The sequence below is a fragment of the Falco cherrug genome, chromosome 7 (genome assembly GCF_023634085.1).
Source record: "Falco cherrug isolate bFalChe1 chromosome 7, bFalChe1.pri, whole genome shotgun sequence".
In the NCBI taxonomy this organism is placed as follows: Eukaryota; Metazoa; Chordata; class Aves; order Falconiformes; family Falconidae; genus Falco; species Falco cherrug.
The window spans coordinates 18,069,632-18,089,256 of NC_073703.1; the positions used below are offsets into that span (position 1 = coordinate 18,069,632).

At 38.9% G+C, this 19,625-nt stretch overlaps 1 protein-coding gene across 1 annotated transcript in view; it reads right to left on the reverse strand.

Annotated features, from left to right (window-relative positions):
* PRTG (protogenin) overlaps positions 1-19,625 on the reverse strand; it is a 91,794-nt gene that overhangs the window by 44,486 nt on the left and 27,683 nt on the right. The window contains 8 exon segments of the mRNA XM_055717353.1: positions 236-541; positions 1,592-1,756; positions 5,673-5,920; positions 6,679-6,838; positions 7,475-7,633; positions 8,792-8,929; positions 9,250-9,383; positions 10,376-10,520. Of these exon segments, the coding sequence (XP_055573328.1) occupies positions 236-541; positions 1,592-1,756; positions 5,673-5,920; positions 6,679-6,838; positions 7,475-7,633; positions 8,792-8,929; positions 9,250-9,383; positions 10,376-10,520 (1,455 nt within the window).

Sequence of the window (19,625 nt, forward strand, 5' to 3'; positions counted from 1 at the left end):
TCAACTTTTGATCCTGAAACTATGTATTAACTGCATTTATTAAATGAATCAGAAGGTTTTACAGATTATGCACAGAATCATGGTTAGAACACTATTTTCTAGATCACCAGAGCAAGAACATGTAATGAGAAAACCTATTTCACATCCCTGCACCACCTGTCAGAAAAAATTGTCACCTTCAGATGAGGCCTGCAGTTGACCCCATCTCTAGGCTGCCGGCAACATTAAGAATTACCTTTCACACTCGTAGCCTTGGGAGTCCGGTGGGAAGTCCACAAAGATGCTTCTCCCCAGCCAATCCTTGTTGCAGCAGTGATACGAACCAAGTACACACTGTCAGGCCTCAGACCTTCAAGGAGGTACTCATCTGAAGTCCCTGGAAGCTCCAAGACTTGAATTTTTGTCTCTGTGCTGAGGCGGAAAGACAGACGGTACAGGACCACCTGACCTCTCCTGTATTTGGCCGGAATTGGCAGCCAAGAGATGAGAATGTCTGTAGGACTTCTGCTTGTCAAACTAATTTCAGGAGCTCTCAAGGGAACTAAAAAAGAAAAGACAAAGCTTTTGAGCTCAAGGAAAGAGAGACAGAAAATTCTCAGCTGACAACTTAGCCTACAATGAGGTGTCAGTAACGTAAGAGCAAATAATCCAAGAAGTTTTATGGATTCTTGTTTATTTTCAGGATAACTTGACACTGCTTATACTTCTCACCTTCTGCATGCAGTATAGCCTTAGCAAGCTCCTTTCTGTAAGGCCCTCAACATTTTCTCCTCTTATTGCTGCCAGCAGCAATCAAAGGCAATCAGCACCTTACTGTTCCGACAGACTGACTGTCAAGGTTAGATGCAGCAGCTTAAACCCAGAGCCTAGACTGCAACCTGTACTGTTGAAGACCCAGTGTGTTTTTAATTCCACCAACCATGTAATGAGGGTAGTAACTCCTGGCAAAGAGAAAGACAGACAACTGGACTGGCAATGTTCCACACTGCCAAAGCTTAACCCTGTCAGAATTTATTAATCAGTTCTAATGAGCTATACTAAATAGTCTGTTGTTGCCATGACATTCAGATTAGTTAAATCACTGCACAGAAATAAGTCAGTAGAGACTTTTATGAAATTCTATTCTACTAACAAGCACAAAGACAAAAAAAAAAAAAGAAAAAAACCGCACCAAACAAAAGCCTTTTTTTTTTTATAGCCAATTTTCATTTCACATTTTCCTCCAAAATTTGCAGAAGATGCAGTGGGTATGCAGTTTGATTCACGTTTCAGATGCCTGAGAGACAGTCATAAAGACTAAATCGTACACTATCATCAAATTCTCAACACTGAGGAAGTTCTTAAAGATCTAGAATAGTTATTTATATGATTTAATGAAAAAAGACACCATGTAATATACAATGTTGCCCTGTCAGAATGTTATTTTATTCTCACTGCTCTCGTTAGCCGGCTAGTGTTACATTGTGCGTATTCAGAAACCACACTGATGTCAATGGAAATTTGGGATCTTCAAGAGCTGTTAGCACCAGCTTGCACATTCCTGTTCAGTGCAAATAAAAATATTCATCTACATCAGTGGAATTTGTCTTACCATCTTCAAGGGTGTGCTGAGTCACATGATCCGACATCTGACTGGCTCCCAGAGGCATATAAGCGACAATATAAAAGGTGTAGTTGCTGGCTGGTTCCAAGTCATCAATAATATAATGGGTTGTATCATTTCCAATGACCACTTGGTACTCTTCGTTATTTAAACCTGGCATAAAACAATGGTTAGAGAAACGAAAACTCCTGACAATGCCTAAACATCATGACATCTTTGCTTTAAGATCTTACAAAGTTATTTCATGCTCTTCCCCAACCTACCTCTATTTTTTCCACTCTACTAAGTGAAAGTTCTTTTATGCACAGAAGTAACTGTGTCTTGCTGTGGTGTAGATTGTGGTGTTCCAGGATTTTCCTGAATTAGGGATGCTGAATGTAATTCTAAACCCTATTTAGAATTAATCACAACAAACTGTGCCGAATGTACAGTAACACAACAGACAACCTCTAATAGCCTTATCATTCATACCGAGCTTCTAAATCTATTTGTTTAGAGTCAGGGAGGTTTTTTCAAAACCTATTTACAGAACCTTTCTATAGCAGACTGAGAGGAATGCGAGGGCTCCACTCCACCAAAAACAAAACAAACACCCCCCAAAAAAAAGAAACAAACAGAAAGAATTTATTCAGCAAAAGGATCTCATTTTAGCCCTGCAAATTCTATTACATTTGATTGACACGTTTTTTTCTTTAGTTTGGAGAAAGGCCAATAAGAACAGACGAGAATGAGCTTCAAAAATGCTCGGCTCCTTAGCGAGTTGTTAAAAAAAAAAGGGGGGGGGGGAATTCTCAGCAATTCACATTAAAATACGCATAGCAATGCATGCAGCAGTCCTTGTCTTTGTTGGGCTTTATTCCTATAGAGGAAGGCTATAAAGTGGAATAAGCATGGTGAAAGCTGCTGTGTTAATGAACAATTCACACCAAGTGCATGTCAACTTAATCAAAACTCTGTAAGAGCCAGCTCCTCCTCTTCACAACTGATTTTATAAACAAAAAAGAAGGCAAATTCCACCATTAAGTTTTCCCACATTTATGAATTAACTTGATAGCATTTTAATTAGACAAGATTACGAGCATCTCACAACAGACTAGTTAATGGCTTGTTAATTAGGAATTGCAAGGCACGATTTCTGACCTGCTAAACAAGATCCTTGAGCTCAAATTAAAAGGACTTGTTCTCTCATTGAATGGATTGCTAGGCCTCATGCAGAGGCCCTAATGAAACAGCCATAATAGAGAACAAGGCTGGCCTTCCACCACAATCAGTGTTCCCTTTGTGCCTTTTCTAAATCACTAACAAGGAATTAACACACTCCAACATGCATGCTCATCAGACCCTTATTCTTCTTGCTACTGTGACCCCGATTTGAATGTAAAATATTCTGCTTAAAGAAACAAAAAATCACAAAAAACCCACCTGTTAGTTTCTTCAACTAACTCGATTAAAACACTAACTTTTCTTTTTTTCTTTTTTTTTTTTTTTGTAAAGTAGGGAAGAGGACCTGAACCTGTTTTTACAGTGAAACATCAGAATACTCAAGTTGTGAAATTAAACAATGAGTGATAGTATCTTTTGTATTCAAAGTACTAGCTACCACATTGTGAGGTCTACAGAAAAAATAACTTCACAAAACTGCATATGATTAGCGTATTATCCAGCTTTCCTTTCTGTTTAAGGTTTATGGAATCATTAGCACGACTTAGGAGACTTAGCAAGCACTGTTTTTCTTTAGGAATAAAATGTTCTTTACTCACATTGACAAATGTGGTTCCTAACTAAAACAAGAGGGCAATACATGAACGTAAATGTATTAAGTAAAAAGTTACACATGAGAAGCTTAAAGCAAGGAAGGTATACTTCTAGTTAAGTCAGATACATCAGAGATAATTTTTAATCTTCATTAGGGTCTGAAACAGTGTGTGAGGGCAGACTGGGGAAAGGCAGGTTGAAAGGAATAATGAAAGCAATAAACTCATACAAACTATTTACATTAATGCATAATTATCCAGAATTCTTACAGAGTAAATAAGGTGTTGACGTCAAAAGCCTATGTTAGCACCTCTACGTACCTGGAATAGTGTGAATGTCAAACGATTTTCCTTAATATTTAATTTACTTTTCTTTAAATATAGTTGCTTCTAAATTTACATTAGAGAGATGGCTGATGCGATACTTTCTACAAAGGCATTTTCTAGGTTTTTAATAACGCCTCTGACACATGGGACACATCCTCAGAAAGATTTACCAACTATCACCTAGAACACAATTATTTTTACCAAAGTGCAGTCCACTAGCTATTGAAGCTCAACATTTTTTCTACAAAATGAGACAAAAGTGGTTCTATGCCCTCATGCAGATCTTCATGTACTACCCAATCATGCTACCAAGGAAAAAACGCATGCAGATCACCTACACTTTGATTCCTACCACTGTAATTACTCAACACAGCCCTCCCCATTTTCCCTGCTGTGGATTTCTTTACTAATGCAAAAGGATGCACAACAGCATTATATTAAGCAAACATCACGAACCAGTCTAGAAAGATGAAAAAATGAGCATCTGAGAAAGCAATTTCAAGTAAATCAGAGTTTTTTGTTTGTTTGGAGTTTGTTTTGGTTTTAAACCAATCTCATTTCACAAGATAGAGCCTTTGGATAAGCAAGCAAACAAAGCAGGGATTGCAAAACAATTTTGCAGAAAACACATTTCAGAAGATACCTCCTTTCACTACTGTGCAAGAGTATTTCCTGCACAAATACACACTTCCCTAAGGACAGTTTTCCAGTTTTCTTTGAAGTAATCGGTTCTCTGCTCTCCACACTGGCACCGGACATACAATTACCCAGATAACTTATCTAGCGTGACTTTATTCATATTAGCTTTAAGAGGGGGTTGTGAGCACAATACCTCAGTGACTGAAAGTGTAGGGGGTAATTTCCCGCACCTCTTGTCCTCATTATCTTTTAAAACTCTTTCCTTCCTTTCTTCAGACAAAATTCTCTTGTGTCCTGAAATATCCCATTTGCAAAAGCAAAAGCACTATTCCTGCATCAGTATTAGAGTAATTAAGCTGTCCTTCCTGTCCTCTGCCTCTGCTTAGCAGATGGCAGACTGGTATTCCACACAGAGCTGAGCATCTGCAGCCCTGTCCCTGAATAAACCACTTACTGAATAGAAATGGAAAACAAAATCACTCCTAGAAAACAGAGCTGCATCGCAACTTGGTTTAAGCCATGCAGCTAATAAATTTTCAAGTCGTTTGGCAATCACATCTCCTGCTTATGAAAAATGCCTGTTTTCCACCACCTTAAAGATCACATTAACAAAGCAATTACACAGTACTAAGGGTTTTTTAAAGGTCTAGTTACTCATTTTTATTCCAACTATCCATTCCCTTTTATATAGGAATTTATGTATTGTTTCAGAGACAAGGATAAACCCATTCGTGGCTATTTCAGCATATTTTAGAGTTTGAGTATACTTTTCTTATTACAGGAGATCAAGGGGTGAAAGAAAAACGGATTTTACCATTCAGCCAGTATTTGTTCTAGAAGAAGATTGGCTTAATTACAATGAAGTATCAATTATTCTACTCCAAAATACATGCAAGCCAGTAAAGTCACAACAATTTGGGGATCTGGACAAGAGTTGTCTCTGGTGAAAAGTTCAACTCTGTAAGCCTCCAGGATTCTGTTGTATGTCCATCCTTCCCTGCGAAACACACATGTGGAATTGAGCAGGCAGAAGCTCCTGCTGAGGACAGGGGGAACCCAGACAGCAGTATGGAGGCCCCAGGTTTTAAAGTCCATTCCTAACTTCAAAATCTGCTCACTGGCACAATCAGACAAGGGTGTGTTGGAAGAACACTCAGTCCCACAAATGAGATGATGTGGCAAAAGCATTTTTCCCCAAGCATGCCTGTTTTTTACAACATGCATTTATATGCTGGTATGCTCCAATGCAGCCCTGGTTATGAACCATTCAAATTCAACAGTCTTTGCAAGGACATTCAAGTTCTTACCACATACAAGTACTTAAATAGTATTTAAATCAAACTGCTTACCTTCTGCTTTCATGTAATGCACAGAGTATGCAATCACTTTGTCTGAATTATACAGTGGCCTCTCCCACGCCAGCAGGATTGCCGAGCTTGACATCGTTTCAGCGTGGACATTGTAAGGTGCACTGGGTCTGTCTTCTGACATAACTACAGTAAGCCTGGCCCTGGAGAGAATAGAGCCCTGGCTATTCTCTGCCATGCACTGATAAATGGCATCGTCTTCAGGGATGATCTGGTTAATCACCAATTTACTGAATCCAAAAGGAAGAAAAAGGGGGAAAAAAAGCTCACATCTTGGATAAACTTAGCTCTAATAATGCAACAACAGTGTTCAAAAAACATGTAGATGTGGTGCTTGGAGGCATGGTTTAGTGGTGGACTTGGCAGTCCTGGGTTAACGGTTGGACTCGATGATCTTAAAGGTCTCTTCCAACCTAAATGATTCTATGATTCTATCATCCATGAGTTTAGCATAATTGCCGTATGTGCCACAAACTCTTCTGTTAGAAGTGGATGTGCAGCTGTGAAACTTAGCAACTTGAAGCGTTCCTCAAAACCTGCCACGTTTATGTTTATGCCTGCAAAGCCAGGCACAGTGAAAACAAACCTGTAAATCTATTCCCCATGTGCAAAAAGCAGAGCCTTAGGGTTGTAATTCCTTAACCAACTCTTTATATGAGCTCCTCACTCCACAGAAGTAGTGAAATAGAACCTCAAACAACTAGCACAATCCTGGTCTCTGCTACACTGCTGTAAACCTAGAGCAACTCTGTGGTGAAAGCCTTCAGTTCCCCCCCCAGGTAAGGCAGTGATCACAAAGGCTTTGCTGAGGATGTTAGGTATTGACTAATCTGCATTCCTTCTGCCAAGGAAACGTCCAGAACCACATTTCATGTCAGATTTCGTGTTTACTTGAGTTATATCTTGCTTGGCTATATTTAGTGACTGGAATTTCATCCTTTGGAAATACATGACCGGCACAGCTCTCATATAGCAACTGTAATCATACCTGTTGTACATTTTTATTCTACCATTGGAGTGTATTCTCCTTCCATTTTTTAACCACGAAATTTTGGGGGCCGGATTTCCTTCTGCCTGACAAGCAAAACGAGCAGTACCAGCTCTAGGCCTTGTTAAACTTTCCGGCCATTCCACAAATGAAGGTGGAGCTACAGAAAAATAACAAGGAGGGGGGGGGGGGGGGGGGGGGAAGAGAAAAAAAAATAAAAAACTAAGCCCCTACAAATGCAACGACAGCCAAAACAATAATAAATTTTCCACACACAAACCTCTCCCCTCAGGGCACTCAAATACATATACCCACACAGAAAGGATGTTCCATGTAAACAAAGTACATTTGTTTAAAGGTACATACTAGCTGCAGAGATAGCAACGTTTCTACACATTTTTTGTTCATGTGTTTAGGATTATAAATAAATCAAACTCCAGCCTATGACATACTGCTCACGAAGCATACATACATATGACATATTTTTACTTTGTTATGCAATTCTTTTCTGTGCTGAAAGCCTGTCTTCTCACAGCAAACACTGCACCTGGGCAACTCCAAGTGCAACTGAATTGCTAGTTTGCAATTCTGATGTTGAGTATCTCACACTTCTCAACTAAGCCAACAGACAGAAGGCAGCAGCCACAGTTCTGTGAAACATTTCATCTCTGCAGTCCCTACAGCCCTTAGTGCACTACGCTCGAGATAAAAATTCAGCCCAGCACATAGCACTGGTCAAGACAGACAGGCAGACGTGGGATGTTGAAACACACTGTGGAAGTCAAAGCAGGCTCACCCAGCACAGTGAGAGTTGCCATTGCTACCGTGAAGTTTCGTGTGCCTGGAATAGTGGCTCGACAGGCATACACGCCTGCATGCTGCACCTTTACATCAGAGATCATGAGGTTCCCATTGCCAAGGACACGGGTATTGAAGACGTCAATGGACTTATGGTCTGTTTGAGAGAGCAGGAGAAGCATGGTTACAAGGCTGTTCAATGTAGCTACATAACTTATCTAAACAGAGTGGCCTAGGCAGTAAGGGTGTAGATTAGAGTCAGAAGTCAAAGCATACAAAGGGAAATCACTGATGAGCTTTCAGAGGTTTCCATTTTGCATTTGCTTTGCTTTTCACTAGTTAGCTAACCATGCAGATAGCTGGGTCTCATCAATTGGTAAATGGTTTATATCTGAAATTCACCATCAAAGCTAAAAAATTAATGCCTTTTTCCCAGTTAGTGTCCCCAGTTGCCCTGGCACTATGACTCAGTTTGTCATTACCAATATCTACATCATCTTTACAAACAGAGATCATTTAGCACCCTCTGAATTATGCTGGGGATAAAATGAGTATATTTGATTCCTGTATATTTTCTTCTATTTTCACAACAAATGCTCTATGACTGTTAGGTAACTTTTGTCTTACTTGTTTGTCTGTAAGTCAACCAGGAAAGATACGTTTATTTCTCCCTCTTTCAGAAATAAAAATGCAGGAAAACTTTTCATGATTTGCTTCCACAGGTACAGTCCTGACTTTCACATTTAAGTACATGTCAGAATAAAACCAGAGGTAGCTTTCATGGGAAAATGTGATGCACTGATAAATATTATTGTTATTATTGCATTCCCTCTCTTTTCCCCTTCCAGGCAGACTACTTGGGGTTTGACTATACCTATTTATAGTGCAAACAGCCCCTTAACACAAGGTCCAAACCACATTCACAGAGTGCATCTCGGAAGAAGGAGAAACATTCACAGGATTGTTTCGTAGGATACAACCACCCCAACCTGCCCTAACTCACTACTGATTCTAGTCTGAGTCACAGACCCCTGGATGTCACCACCCTACCCAGCACCTTGCCCACCCCGTGCTGGGGGCAGTGCAGGATTGACAGCAGAAGCAGGGAGTCCAAAGCCTCAGAAAACCTCAGGGCTTCTTAACAACAGTATGGCAACATGCAACTAAAAGCATTTCACCTATCCTACCCTAACCTACTAATCGTTACTTACTACACGAAGCCTCAGAACAGTAACCTAATTGCTGAAATCCTTTCTTTCCGGTTTCACTTCCTCTCCACAGGCTGAAGGTCATGTGCTGCAATTTTAAGACTTACCTAACCGGCTCCATGAGATGATTGGCTTTGGATTCCCTGTGGCTACACACTCCAGTATGACAGTTTGATGAAGAGATGCCGTAATGTTTTGAGGACCAGCTATTATAGATGGCTTGTGAAAAGGCTTCAAGTCTGAGGCTTTGGAGGGAAAAAAATATTTTAAAAAAACATCAAAGAAAGTGAGAACAAGTCTCCAAAACCTCAATTAAATATGACACAAAATGTGATTTCTTTTTTAAAGGATCCTTAAAATTAAATTTACACTAAAGCCTTATTTCAGTAATTGTGGAAACTTACACTGAACAGTATTTTAGCCACAAGATACAAGCAAACAAAATTATTATTTGGGCAAGTGGTTCAGAGGACAGTTACAGCTCTTCAATGCATGTGTCTTTGCTATAATGTAAGAAAAGAATATAATGCCATTAAAAAAAAAATATCTCATATGGTGCAAGTACCTGGAATAACACTCAGCACTGCCTCACTGCTTTTACGTCTATTGGCTATCGTTGTGGCAACACATCGGTAATTCCCAGCATCCTTCAGTTCAACTCCGTAGATCTGAAGAACTCCCGTAGGTAGAGCAGTTATCCTGTCACAGAAATAAAAAAAAAAGAAATTTAAATAAACGTGCAACCTGTGAACACCATCATGGCATTAACTACTTGATTTACAGACAGCCATTGCTACACTGACCTGGGAACAGCATGCTGGAGACTCAAAAACATTCTCTATACATGACTCACGCCACATTTGTGAACTACAGGTGAGATTACCCCCAGCACCAGGATGAGAGCAGAGGAATTCACTTTCAACAAGCAGATCTTTCTCACCCTCAGAAGCAACCATCCCAACCTCCTTTAGCCAACTACTGCATCCACACTATTCAGACTGGCTGATTTTTGGCCGCAATTTCTGATATACTGGCATAACTGGTGTACAGTTCCCAGAAACCCTCCTATGGTTTGAATTTTCATGTTTCTCTTTTTACCTCCCTTTGCAGGCTACGTACCTTAGACATACAACAAAAGTTACATGTTGAGAAAGATGGAAGTATGTTCAAGAATACAATCGGGACAGGGAAAGAATCTAGCAGGGAGCAGGCTGCATGCTTCAAGTTAATAAATTCAAGAGAAGTCCCCCTGTGCAGAATTTCTCTAGTGCAAAATGTTTTAACTCAATTTTATGTACACATAATTCTGTATTGGCCCTCTAAAGAAAATCAGGTCCAGCATCAATTCTTCTGTGAAAGCAATCCTGCTAGTTCAAAACACCCCCACAGCCAAAGTCCAATTATTCTGCATCCTGCAGCAACTCCCATTCCCAAGGATGACTTGCATACAGAATCCACCAGTAACAATTCATACGTCAGTGATTACTGTGTAGACAATAGCAGGTGACTCTGGTCTGCGCTCCTAACACTTATTTAAAGTTGATTAACTATTACTAGCTATTTTAGACATACTATACACATGGAACCTTTTTTATGTAACGGCATTGCAAGTATTCAGATTTTCTTCTTGTAGCAAGCTCAAAATTATCACAGAAAATAAATTACATTCTAAAATGTCTAACTCTACATACCTGTCCATGACTAAAGGTAAAGTTGTTCGATTCACTTCCCATGTCACAGTGGCAGGAGGATTTGCTGTTATCTTACAGGCAAATCGAGCTACTCCACCTTCTTGGACCTCAGTTGAAAGTGGCTGGACTTCAAATGCAGAAATGGCTAAAAATAAGAGAACACAGAATTAAAAGGACTAAAGCAAGTAAAAATTCCTGGCTCCAGATCATAGATCAACTTGCAAAAATACCCAGAAATACTTCAAATAGTCCTCTTTTCTACATGCAAAGCAAAAGAAGATGAGTCTAATTACCTTATCAACTTCACACAACAGCACAGTCTCATTGTTCAAAGGTTTACTTAAAATAACTTTGCTTTAACCTAATTCAGTATAATAATGTTTCAATGAATATGACATTCTCAAATAGAACTAAGCATACAAACTGACTGGCATGCAGCTGGCAAGCATATTAATTAACTAATGAAATTCATGTCAATTCAACTAGTTTAGGATTGGCCCCACTATGCTTAAAAAAAAATAAAAATTGACTGCAATAGAAAATTTCCAAAACAACATTCAGTTCCTGACAATCATATTTTAGTCTTTCAATAATACTCACTTTCGTAAAAGCACCTGCAGAGTTGCACAAGTTCATGTTTGATAAGAAAAGGGAATAAACCCAAAAAAGATCTTAATATAAGTTTAATCACGTAAAACCACTTCCATCCCAAGAGTCCGAGCGGTCACCAAGTAGATGCCTGACGCACACAGTGTCAATGTAATTTTGAGCATGTACAACTTCAGGAGTTCACAGAATTGAGACAATTGAAGTGGCAGATCGTTATATACCTTACAACTAACAGACACCTAAGAAATTGATCAGTAGTTGGATTTTTCAGAAAATAAAAGCCAAAAGGGAAAGGAATGCAAGACTAATTGCTTATCTACTGCTACTTACAACAAAACTAACAGAAAGAACAACTCTTCAGAGGCAGCTCCTTTTGGGTAACTCACAGAACAATTCCACACACATTTCCACCCCCTGTAACTGCAGAGGGAACCATCTCTGCATAAACTCAATGGTACTGATTTGTTTTTTTTAAAAAAAAAAAATCAGATTTCAAATAAATTTATACTCTTGTATAAATTATACAGAAACATGATTTCAATAGATAAATCAATATTAGTAAGTTACTCATCCCTTGACATTCAAGTTTTGTGTTCAAAGAATTCCTGTTTTACTTGTTTATTAATCGAAATGGGTTTCATCCTATTTACCATGATCGCAATGCCCTTCTGCATAGAAGACACATCCAGTACTGATGCACACGAAGCACTCTAATGAATGTTCCTCCCCCTCGACATTTTAGTACTGTTGCATAGCATCAATAGATTGATATTGGAGTATGAAGGAGATACAACATTACCTGGTTGCTTTTTCCTCCATGCACAAATTTAATTCCTAACATGGGCCTAACTACATAGCTTAAAGATTCCTATTACTAGTATACCGATTTCACTTCCTAGATCAGGATAAATCCTTTTTTTATTATTATTTTTTTTATTTGCACTGCGTTTCTGTAGTTGCATCAGCACTGCAGGAATGAGTGTTCCTAAATACACCAGCAGAGTGAACGTATTGCAGCTTTGTGAACAGACTTCCCGAAAAATGTGATTAACAAAACAACGGAACCAACTTGTACAGCAAAATCACCTGAAAGCCATTGTAGCTGCATGATGCAAACACCGTGGCCATCGGAAACTAGGTCTGGCCCCTCAAACGTGATCCAGACTCCCAGGGCGCAAGCAGAGATGCTCCTGGTATCTGTTTTTATGACCAGTGGGTTCCCACAGCCCCAGCACACCCTGAAGTCTGCTCCCTACACACCTTCACCTCAGAGGGAACTACCCTCTCTCACCAGCAGAATTTAACCCAGTTCTCTACGTTCCACTTTTTGTTCTTTCTTTCACTTTTGAGCAGTACCAGGTTCAAGAACAAACAAGCAAAACAAATCCCACAACTTGCATAAAGACATTACAACAGAAGTCTTACATTTAAAACCTATGGGGGAGACAGGAAAAAAGTTCTCTTCTTAAACAGGTTTTCTTTCAATTGCTAAGAAATCATTAGAAGAATAAAAAAGAGACTTAATAGTTCTTTGCCTACCTACAGAAGTTCGACTTCACAGAACAGGAAGATTCAGTACAAGTCAAATAATCTGCACATAGCCTGGGTTGTTCCCATAACTCTAAATTTTCGGGATTTGCTTTCTGCTGCATGTGATGCAACCTGACTCTCCTGTGGTTTCCACCACGGAAGGGGCCGGGGCGGGCAGGAAGGCATCCAGGCTTGTCCGTCTTCCTCCCTTCCCTCCTTCTCCGTTCTAATTCCTCCCTACACTGATGACATGTGCTCACCTGGAGTCAGAATACTATATCCCTAGTGCTATTCTTAACAGATTTTCTAACAAGAAACACAGTGCTTTGCATTCGTCATTTATTTACTGAACGTATGATGTAGCAAACCAGGCAAGTCTGCTTAGCTTTCACTATAAAATCTCTAGGAATGTAACAAAGGCATAGATAATAAGAACACCACAAATCAATGTAACAGGAGTTTCAAAGCTATCACATAGCAAAGCTGCACCACACAGTGGCATAAGAAAGGACCATTTTAACAAGGGAAAAAGGTAATTATACAGTCTTATCAAAGCAAAGCTCTTACACACCTTTAAAAGTTTGATCTCCATAGGAACGATAAAATCACATCCAGAATTTTCTTATATTGGTACAATTATTTTAAAGGGACAGAGTGAGACAACAGAAACAACAATATTTGGTTTTCATTTATGTATGTAAAAAAGTTATCTCCATGCATCCAGCACATCACAGCTGAAAATTAAAGACAGAAGTGAGACTCTCAAGAACTACAGAAGAAACTGAGGAAAATTAGTATTTCACGGAGCACAAAATGTCATCATGATAGCAAGCAGGAAAAGACTCAGCTATACTATTTAGAAAATCCAATGCAGGTTGTTAATCGAAGCTGATATTTAAAGAACATTTTGCCAGCTGTGCAGGAACAATGTATTTCCTCAGAAAATTAATCTTTAAAGATAGCAAAAGTCAGAACTATGGAGAAATGCACAAAATCTTCAGAAAAACTCATTGACATCACTAAGCGTGGTTTTCAAAACAAAAAATTCCTGCTTATCTCCCATCTAAATTTATACATTGTTTATCAGTTTAGCTCAATACTTGCTCCTTCTGTATCTTGTTTCTTTACGCAAATCTCTGGTTTCTTCTTAATTCTGACTTTATTTGTTCCAGTAAAATCTGTTTTTACAAGTCTATTGCTGTCTCGTGAAACCTGACCTCTTTGTAACAGGCTTGTTTTCATGGCAAGCGCTGATACCAACTCAGAACCCCAAGAACAAGTCATTAAAGCAGTGCTGTTAAGAGGCCAGAGCTCTATAAAATGGATAAGAAACAAAGTCTCAAGAGACATACGTTGTTCCCAAAAACAACCCTGCAAAACGCAATAAATGTAAGTGCCTTTTTATTTGAGTTTTCCCCCTCTTCTCCAGGCTATTTAATCATTTTGTTCCCAGATTTATAGCCAAAAGAAAACAATTAATGCTACTCCAAGAAGCTGATGCTCCCACCCTTTTTAACTTGCAAGATACCAAACACTGCTTGCAGAAGAAGGAAACAACAGCTAGAAACTGTATTTACTTTTATAATTCCTGCAATTTACGTGACAGTAACATGTGCTTGTATAGTTACTTCTCAGTATGAATACCTTTGATGGCATAGTGCTGTCCAATAAACTTACCTACGCAGACAGAAGTCAGAGTTCAGTTCTGGTATGAGTTCCCTCATCTAGCATTGAAGCAAACACCCACAAGCTCAAAACCCAAATGATTACTTGCAGACACATGCTGATTAAATCTTACAGAAACACTGCTGGTGTCTCCTGCACCATACACAGAATAAATACCATCCTGAATGCATGCAAAAAAATATTATGCACCTAAACAGGTTTGCATAGATTTAGCTATTAAAGTACGTAAAGCTCATGCAGCTCAACCTTCACACCTTTTGTTTGTTTTTTTAAATACAGCAGCAGTCCTTCACTCAATAAAAACAAAATAAAAGAGAGAGAAACAAACAAACAAAAAGGAAACACAACAAACCTACTTCATTCACTCCCGAAATGAAGTCCAGCAGCTCATTCAAACACAAGTCCAGGCGACTTGTTCCCTGACATGCTGCACTTTCTACTCACATGCTTTGTGTCATTAAGTGAATTTCTGAATGAGCTTTCTTAGGAGGCAAAAGAAATTCCAATGACCTACATGTTTATTATCGTTAACGCTTGCTGTTTCCATCACAGCTGAGACTAGCCCAAGACTGGACTGCAACTGTATAATAAATAAACTGGAAGAATGGAAGATAAAACCCCTGAACTGAAACAGTAGCGCAGAATTGGGTTTCATCTAACCAGAATACAGCAAATATTGAGAAACTTCAATGCGCCATACTGACCACTCAAGTGCTTCTCAAGAGATAATGGCCACTCAGATAGATAAACTGCTCAGGTGGAAAGAACAAAAGTGCATAATGCCATTTGTAGAACTTAGGTGTTAATGCTATTGAGAATTACACAATAGCCCTAACCCTTCAAATGAAACCAAGAACCTTTTCCTTTTTTTTTTTTTTTTTTTTTAATTCGCAGGTGAAGAGGTTTCACTTGAGAAAAACAAACTTGTATGTTAAAGAACAGCTATGTCTTTTTCCAAAGAAATTGATTTCAGGACAGCACATGACAACCTTAATCTTGAATTTTCTCTTCTTGATCTAATTTTCATGATGCGCTCTCTCTTGAAACAGTATTTCAAAATGCAACAAATATACATGTGTTCATTTTTAGTACCAAAGCCAACTTGCACGTTTTCCTGAAGTTTAGTGTGATTTCTCAGTCCTTGCAGGAGCGAGGCTTAAAACAGATTATGAAAGGAGTTCTGCCATGCCTTTTTGCTGTATCAACACATATTTCTGAATGATTTGCTACTCAAATATCGCACACTGGTCTGGATCTGAGTTGGGAATAACCTTTATGTGAGTACTGGCAGATCCAGGCACATGGCAAGTCTACAGACACATCGCTACTCTCCCCATTTCCATTAAAGCAACTGGAATATGCAGAGCTGGAGCTGTTATTTAATGGGTGGACCTTTGCTGAGTTTCCCAGATGCTAGTAACAATTAAATAAAGTATTTCAGAGCTCAAGTTCTGCTTAGTACATACACTTCAGAGGTGAATGTCACACAAATGGAGCAATATGGGTAAAGTTTTTCATAACTGTACTGTGAAAGGGTTCTGAATGTGCTACCACAAGCACAGTGATTTCTTACATTCACCCTTAAAATTTTCAATGTGTTGTTTGACCTAGAACTATTATTTTTAAAATGTGAGGCATAAAAATGAGACATTTCAGGAGAAAACAGAACCTGACCTGTAAGGAAAGACTGAAAGAGCTGGGACCTGATCAGCCCCGGGAAAGGAACCAGAGAGAGAAGTGACAGCCTTACAAATATACAAGGGCGATATTAGAGAGGACAGGGAGCTATGACTGCCATTAATCCATAAGAACAGAAAAAGCAGGAAGAGGCTTTAGCTCTAGCATGGGAAGTCCAGGTGAGGTTGCTAAATGGAAATATATTAGCAAGGAACAGGCAAGTACGGGAGGCAATACAGTGCTAGCAAAAGGGATGCCTGTGCTGTCACCTACCCACCCAAGGGCAGGGACACGGCTCCTGCCACTCTCCTCACACCAAATGCTACAGCAAAGATCCTTTCACAAAGAAAATAATTTTGTCCGTCAAAAACATCCAGAATCTATCAGTGTTTTGGGTTTCTTCCTCAGGCAAAAGACAATTCAGGTAGATCTCCACGAAGAGGCTCTTCAGTTTTCCAGCCCTCCATCCCACCCCCACTTTCTGTTTCATTCTTTGCTCTTCAGAGCTTTATCAGTGCAGCACATTTTACATTGATAGGCCCTAAAATCTGTGGAGATAAGATAATAAAGCTAGTACATAAACAAAAGGGTATCTAAGAAAGAGACAGTGCCAGAGACTGTCAGTCAGCAAAGGGTCCCAACCTCACCTGGAACCACTGCTGCTGGACAAGGGTTGGTTTGTACACCTGCTATTCAACACCTGATGCATTTCAGTAGGTTTATTAATATCCTTAACACATATCCATGCTTTCCTTTCAAGCCAAGTGAGTCAATTAACTTCCTTCAGAGAAGAAAGTGACAAGATGATCAACAGGTATGAAAGGTAGCCTCTGATGCCGCAACAGCTATTCAACTACACTGGGAAGAGGAGGATAGCCCTAACCATTTTTCAAAACAAAAACATCAACCTACTTATTTAAAATGATACATTCAGGATTTGAAAACTATCTTTAACCAGTATAGCCTGTAGCCTACAAATGAGCGCTCCTTTTTTAAGAAAGATATCCATGCAAACAGAACAAACACAAAGTGCATGGGAAAATCCAAACCTTTCAAAGTAAAATATTATTGCCCTTTTTATTTTTTAATTATGAATCAGGTTGTGTTTCAATTTAAAATCAATAGTTTTAATTAAAAAAAATATCCTAAAGTCAACTGTGGCATACAACATACAATGATCATAGTTCCATACTAAAGTATGGAACCCTAAACACACAAGGAAAATCTCTCCAGACAGCTGTAAAGTCTCATAACACAGGATTTCTAGGAGGCAGGTAGATGACAGCTCTTGAGGCATTTAAAATGCCACGGTTTTAGTAAGCTGCTAAGGAAGTAGCTTATACATCAATGCATGTGGAAGCACACAGTTCTGAATGTCATCTAAAAGGACGTGTATTTTGCTCAAGGAGTTGGGAACATGCTGCTCCCAGTTCACTAAGAAGTGTGGCTACAGGGCTGATTTAAACTATAACTTACATTCTAGATAAGAGACAAACACCTCCTTTGCATTATTATTTTAAGGCAATATAACATCCTCCCAATGAAGTCACCAAAGTACCAAGAATCTCCCAATTCACTCTGAACATCTTCAGTTACCACTAAATATGAATATAAAATAGTGGATATGCCCATATAAAATATGAGCATCAGAGAAGTCCAAATTCTAGCCAGGACTGCTTTCAGGTTCCTGATCTGACCTGTCCTTACAATTCACTGTGTCATGATGCACTCAAAAAAATTTCAGTAACCGTTGGCTGCTAGACTAGGACCCTACATGTGGACCAGTCTAAGTAATGTCCTTGTAGTCTCCTCTCTGAATCTGTTTATGGTCTTTTTTTCCTACTTAAATTGTGAATTTCTTGGCAGAGGGACTGCATTTTTTTCTGCATTTGCTCAATTGCAAGCAAATGCTGTCTTCTCTACGTCCGAGACCATATCTCAGTTTACAACAATCTTAAATCCATTAACAAGGAAGCTATATTTTTTCCTTCCCTCAGGTTCTCTTCCCTTTTTTTTTTTTTTTTCTTTTGAAAGTATCCTTTTCAACTTTCTCTTCATTAACGCATCTATTATTCAGCAGGAACATGTATTATTCAGCAGGAACATACTGAACATAAGTGCTACAGTTGATGAAAGGGATTATAATGCTTGGCTTTTCCTTATAGATTCCTGTTGACATTTTTTGGTCCAAATTGTATCTGTTTCCAGCAAAATGCCATGGATAATCAGGTAACTCCACATCACTGGCACTGCCTGCTCTGCAAAAACTCAGAACCTGTGGTGTTGCGGGTCAGTGGGGAAGTGAGTAAGACCAAGACCATAAAAGAAAATTCACAAAGTGTCATCCTGACTTCACCCAATGAATAAATTTCCTCTGTTTAAATAAAATAGTATTTTTAAAAATAGAAAAGGAGAAAGAGAATAAATTGGAAGAACTATTATAACTATGTTGAAGTCCCTGTTTGGATTACTGTAGTTAATGGGACCCCTTACACAGAAAAGGCACTTACTTTGCAAGTGAGTACAAGTAGATCAGAAATTGTAAGTAATTCTGGAAAGCAACGAGTTGTCACAGTAGAGGCATTGCTACAGCTGCAGCAGCAGCAGCAGAGATCAAGAGGAAACTGAATTTTACCAATATCCTGTGATCAGAGGAAGACAGCAGCACCATACTACAGAATGTGCCTTCACAGAATTATGAGCTACATATGAGGAACAAGCCATCTGTCATCCTCTTCATAAAATCCAGCACAATTGGAAGAAAACCAAAGACAAAGTATTAAAAGAACCAAACCCCACATACACTCCGTGGAGGAGGAGACTACTTGTTGGATTTTGCTTCTTGCAAAGTATTTGCCTGTAATTGGTCCTTCTCTAACTCCAAGGATCAGACTCAATTTTATCTTATTTTGCTTTTCTTTTAAATGCAACAGTGTATGTTAGCTAGGGACCAAAACATTAGTTCTGGAGTCTTCTTGACCACTCCAGGCATCAGAAAGATTTGCTGCTGAACTACGGACCTCTGGTAGTTTAGCTCATGAATGGAAGCATCTGCAAAGCCTTGATCCTCCTTCAGTCTCACTCACTGTCTGCACAGATATTTTCCTCCTATTAATGACTATTGTTTAAGGGAACAATCAAGTTTGAGATGGAACTGAGTTCCATCTGTAAAAGGAAGCGATACCATCCATAACACATTTGGCCCTTTCAGGCACAAAGGAAAAGTGCCAGTTCATTCTGTTATAAAAGAGTAAAGAGAAAAAGACTGTAATTCAGGCAACGTACTGGCAATGGCATTCTTGTAAATTACCAGAGATTTAACTCTTCTGATAAACTGGAAGTATGGCTTTCCTTAAAGCCAGCTGTTATTTTTAATTTCTGCCAGAGTTGTTATGAAAATAAGCCTAACTAAAACACACTTTTTCTATATCCTTGCATTTGAAAAAAAATTCTGAAATGGCATAGTTTTGTACTACTACTGCTTAAAACTTTAGTTTCGTATGCTTATTTTTAATTAACAGCCAAAGGTGTATACAGTGCTGAAAGCCTGATACTTAAACTCAGTTGGGAAAAAAATTAGTCTGCCCCCCCCAAAAATCACAAGTATCACTAAATAAATAAATAAAACTATCAAATAAATCATACAGGCTGGTGACATCACTTCAAGATGTTAAGAACTCAGTGAAAAATCTGGGTAACACTGTGTCAGGTGCTTAAGTTTTTACACTAGAATTCTAAAACTGTACTT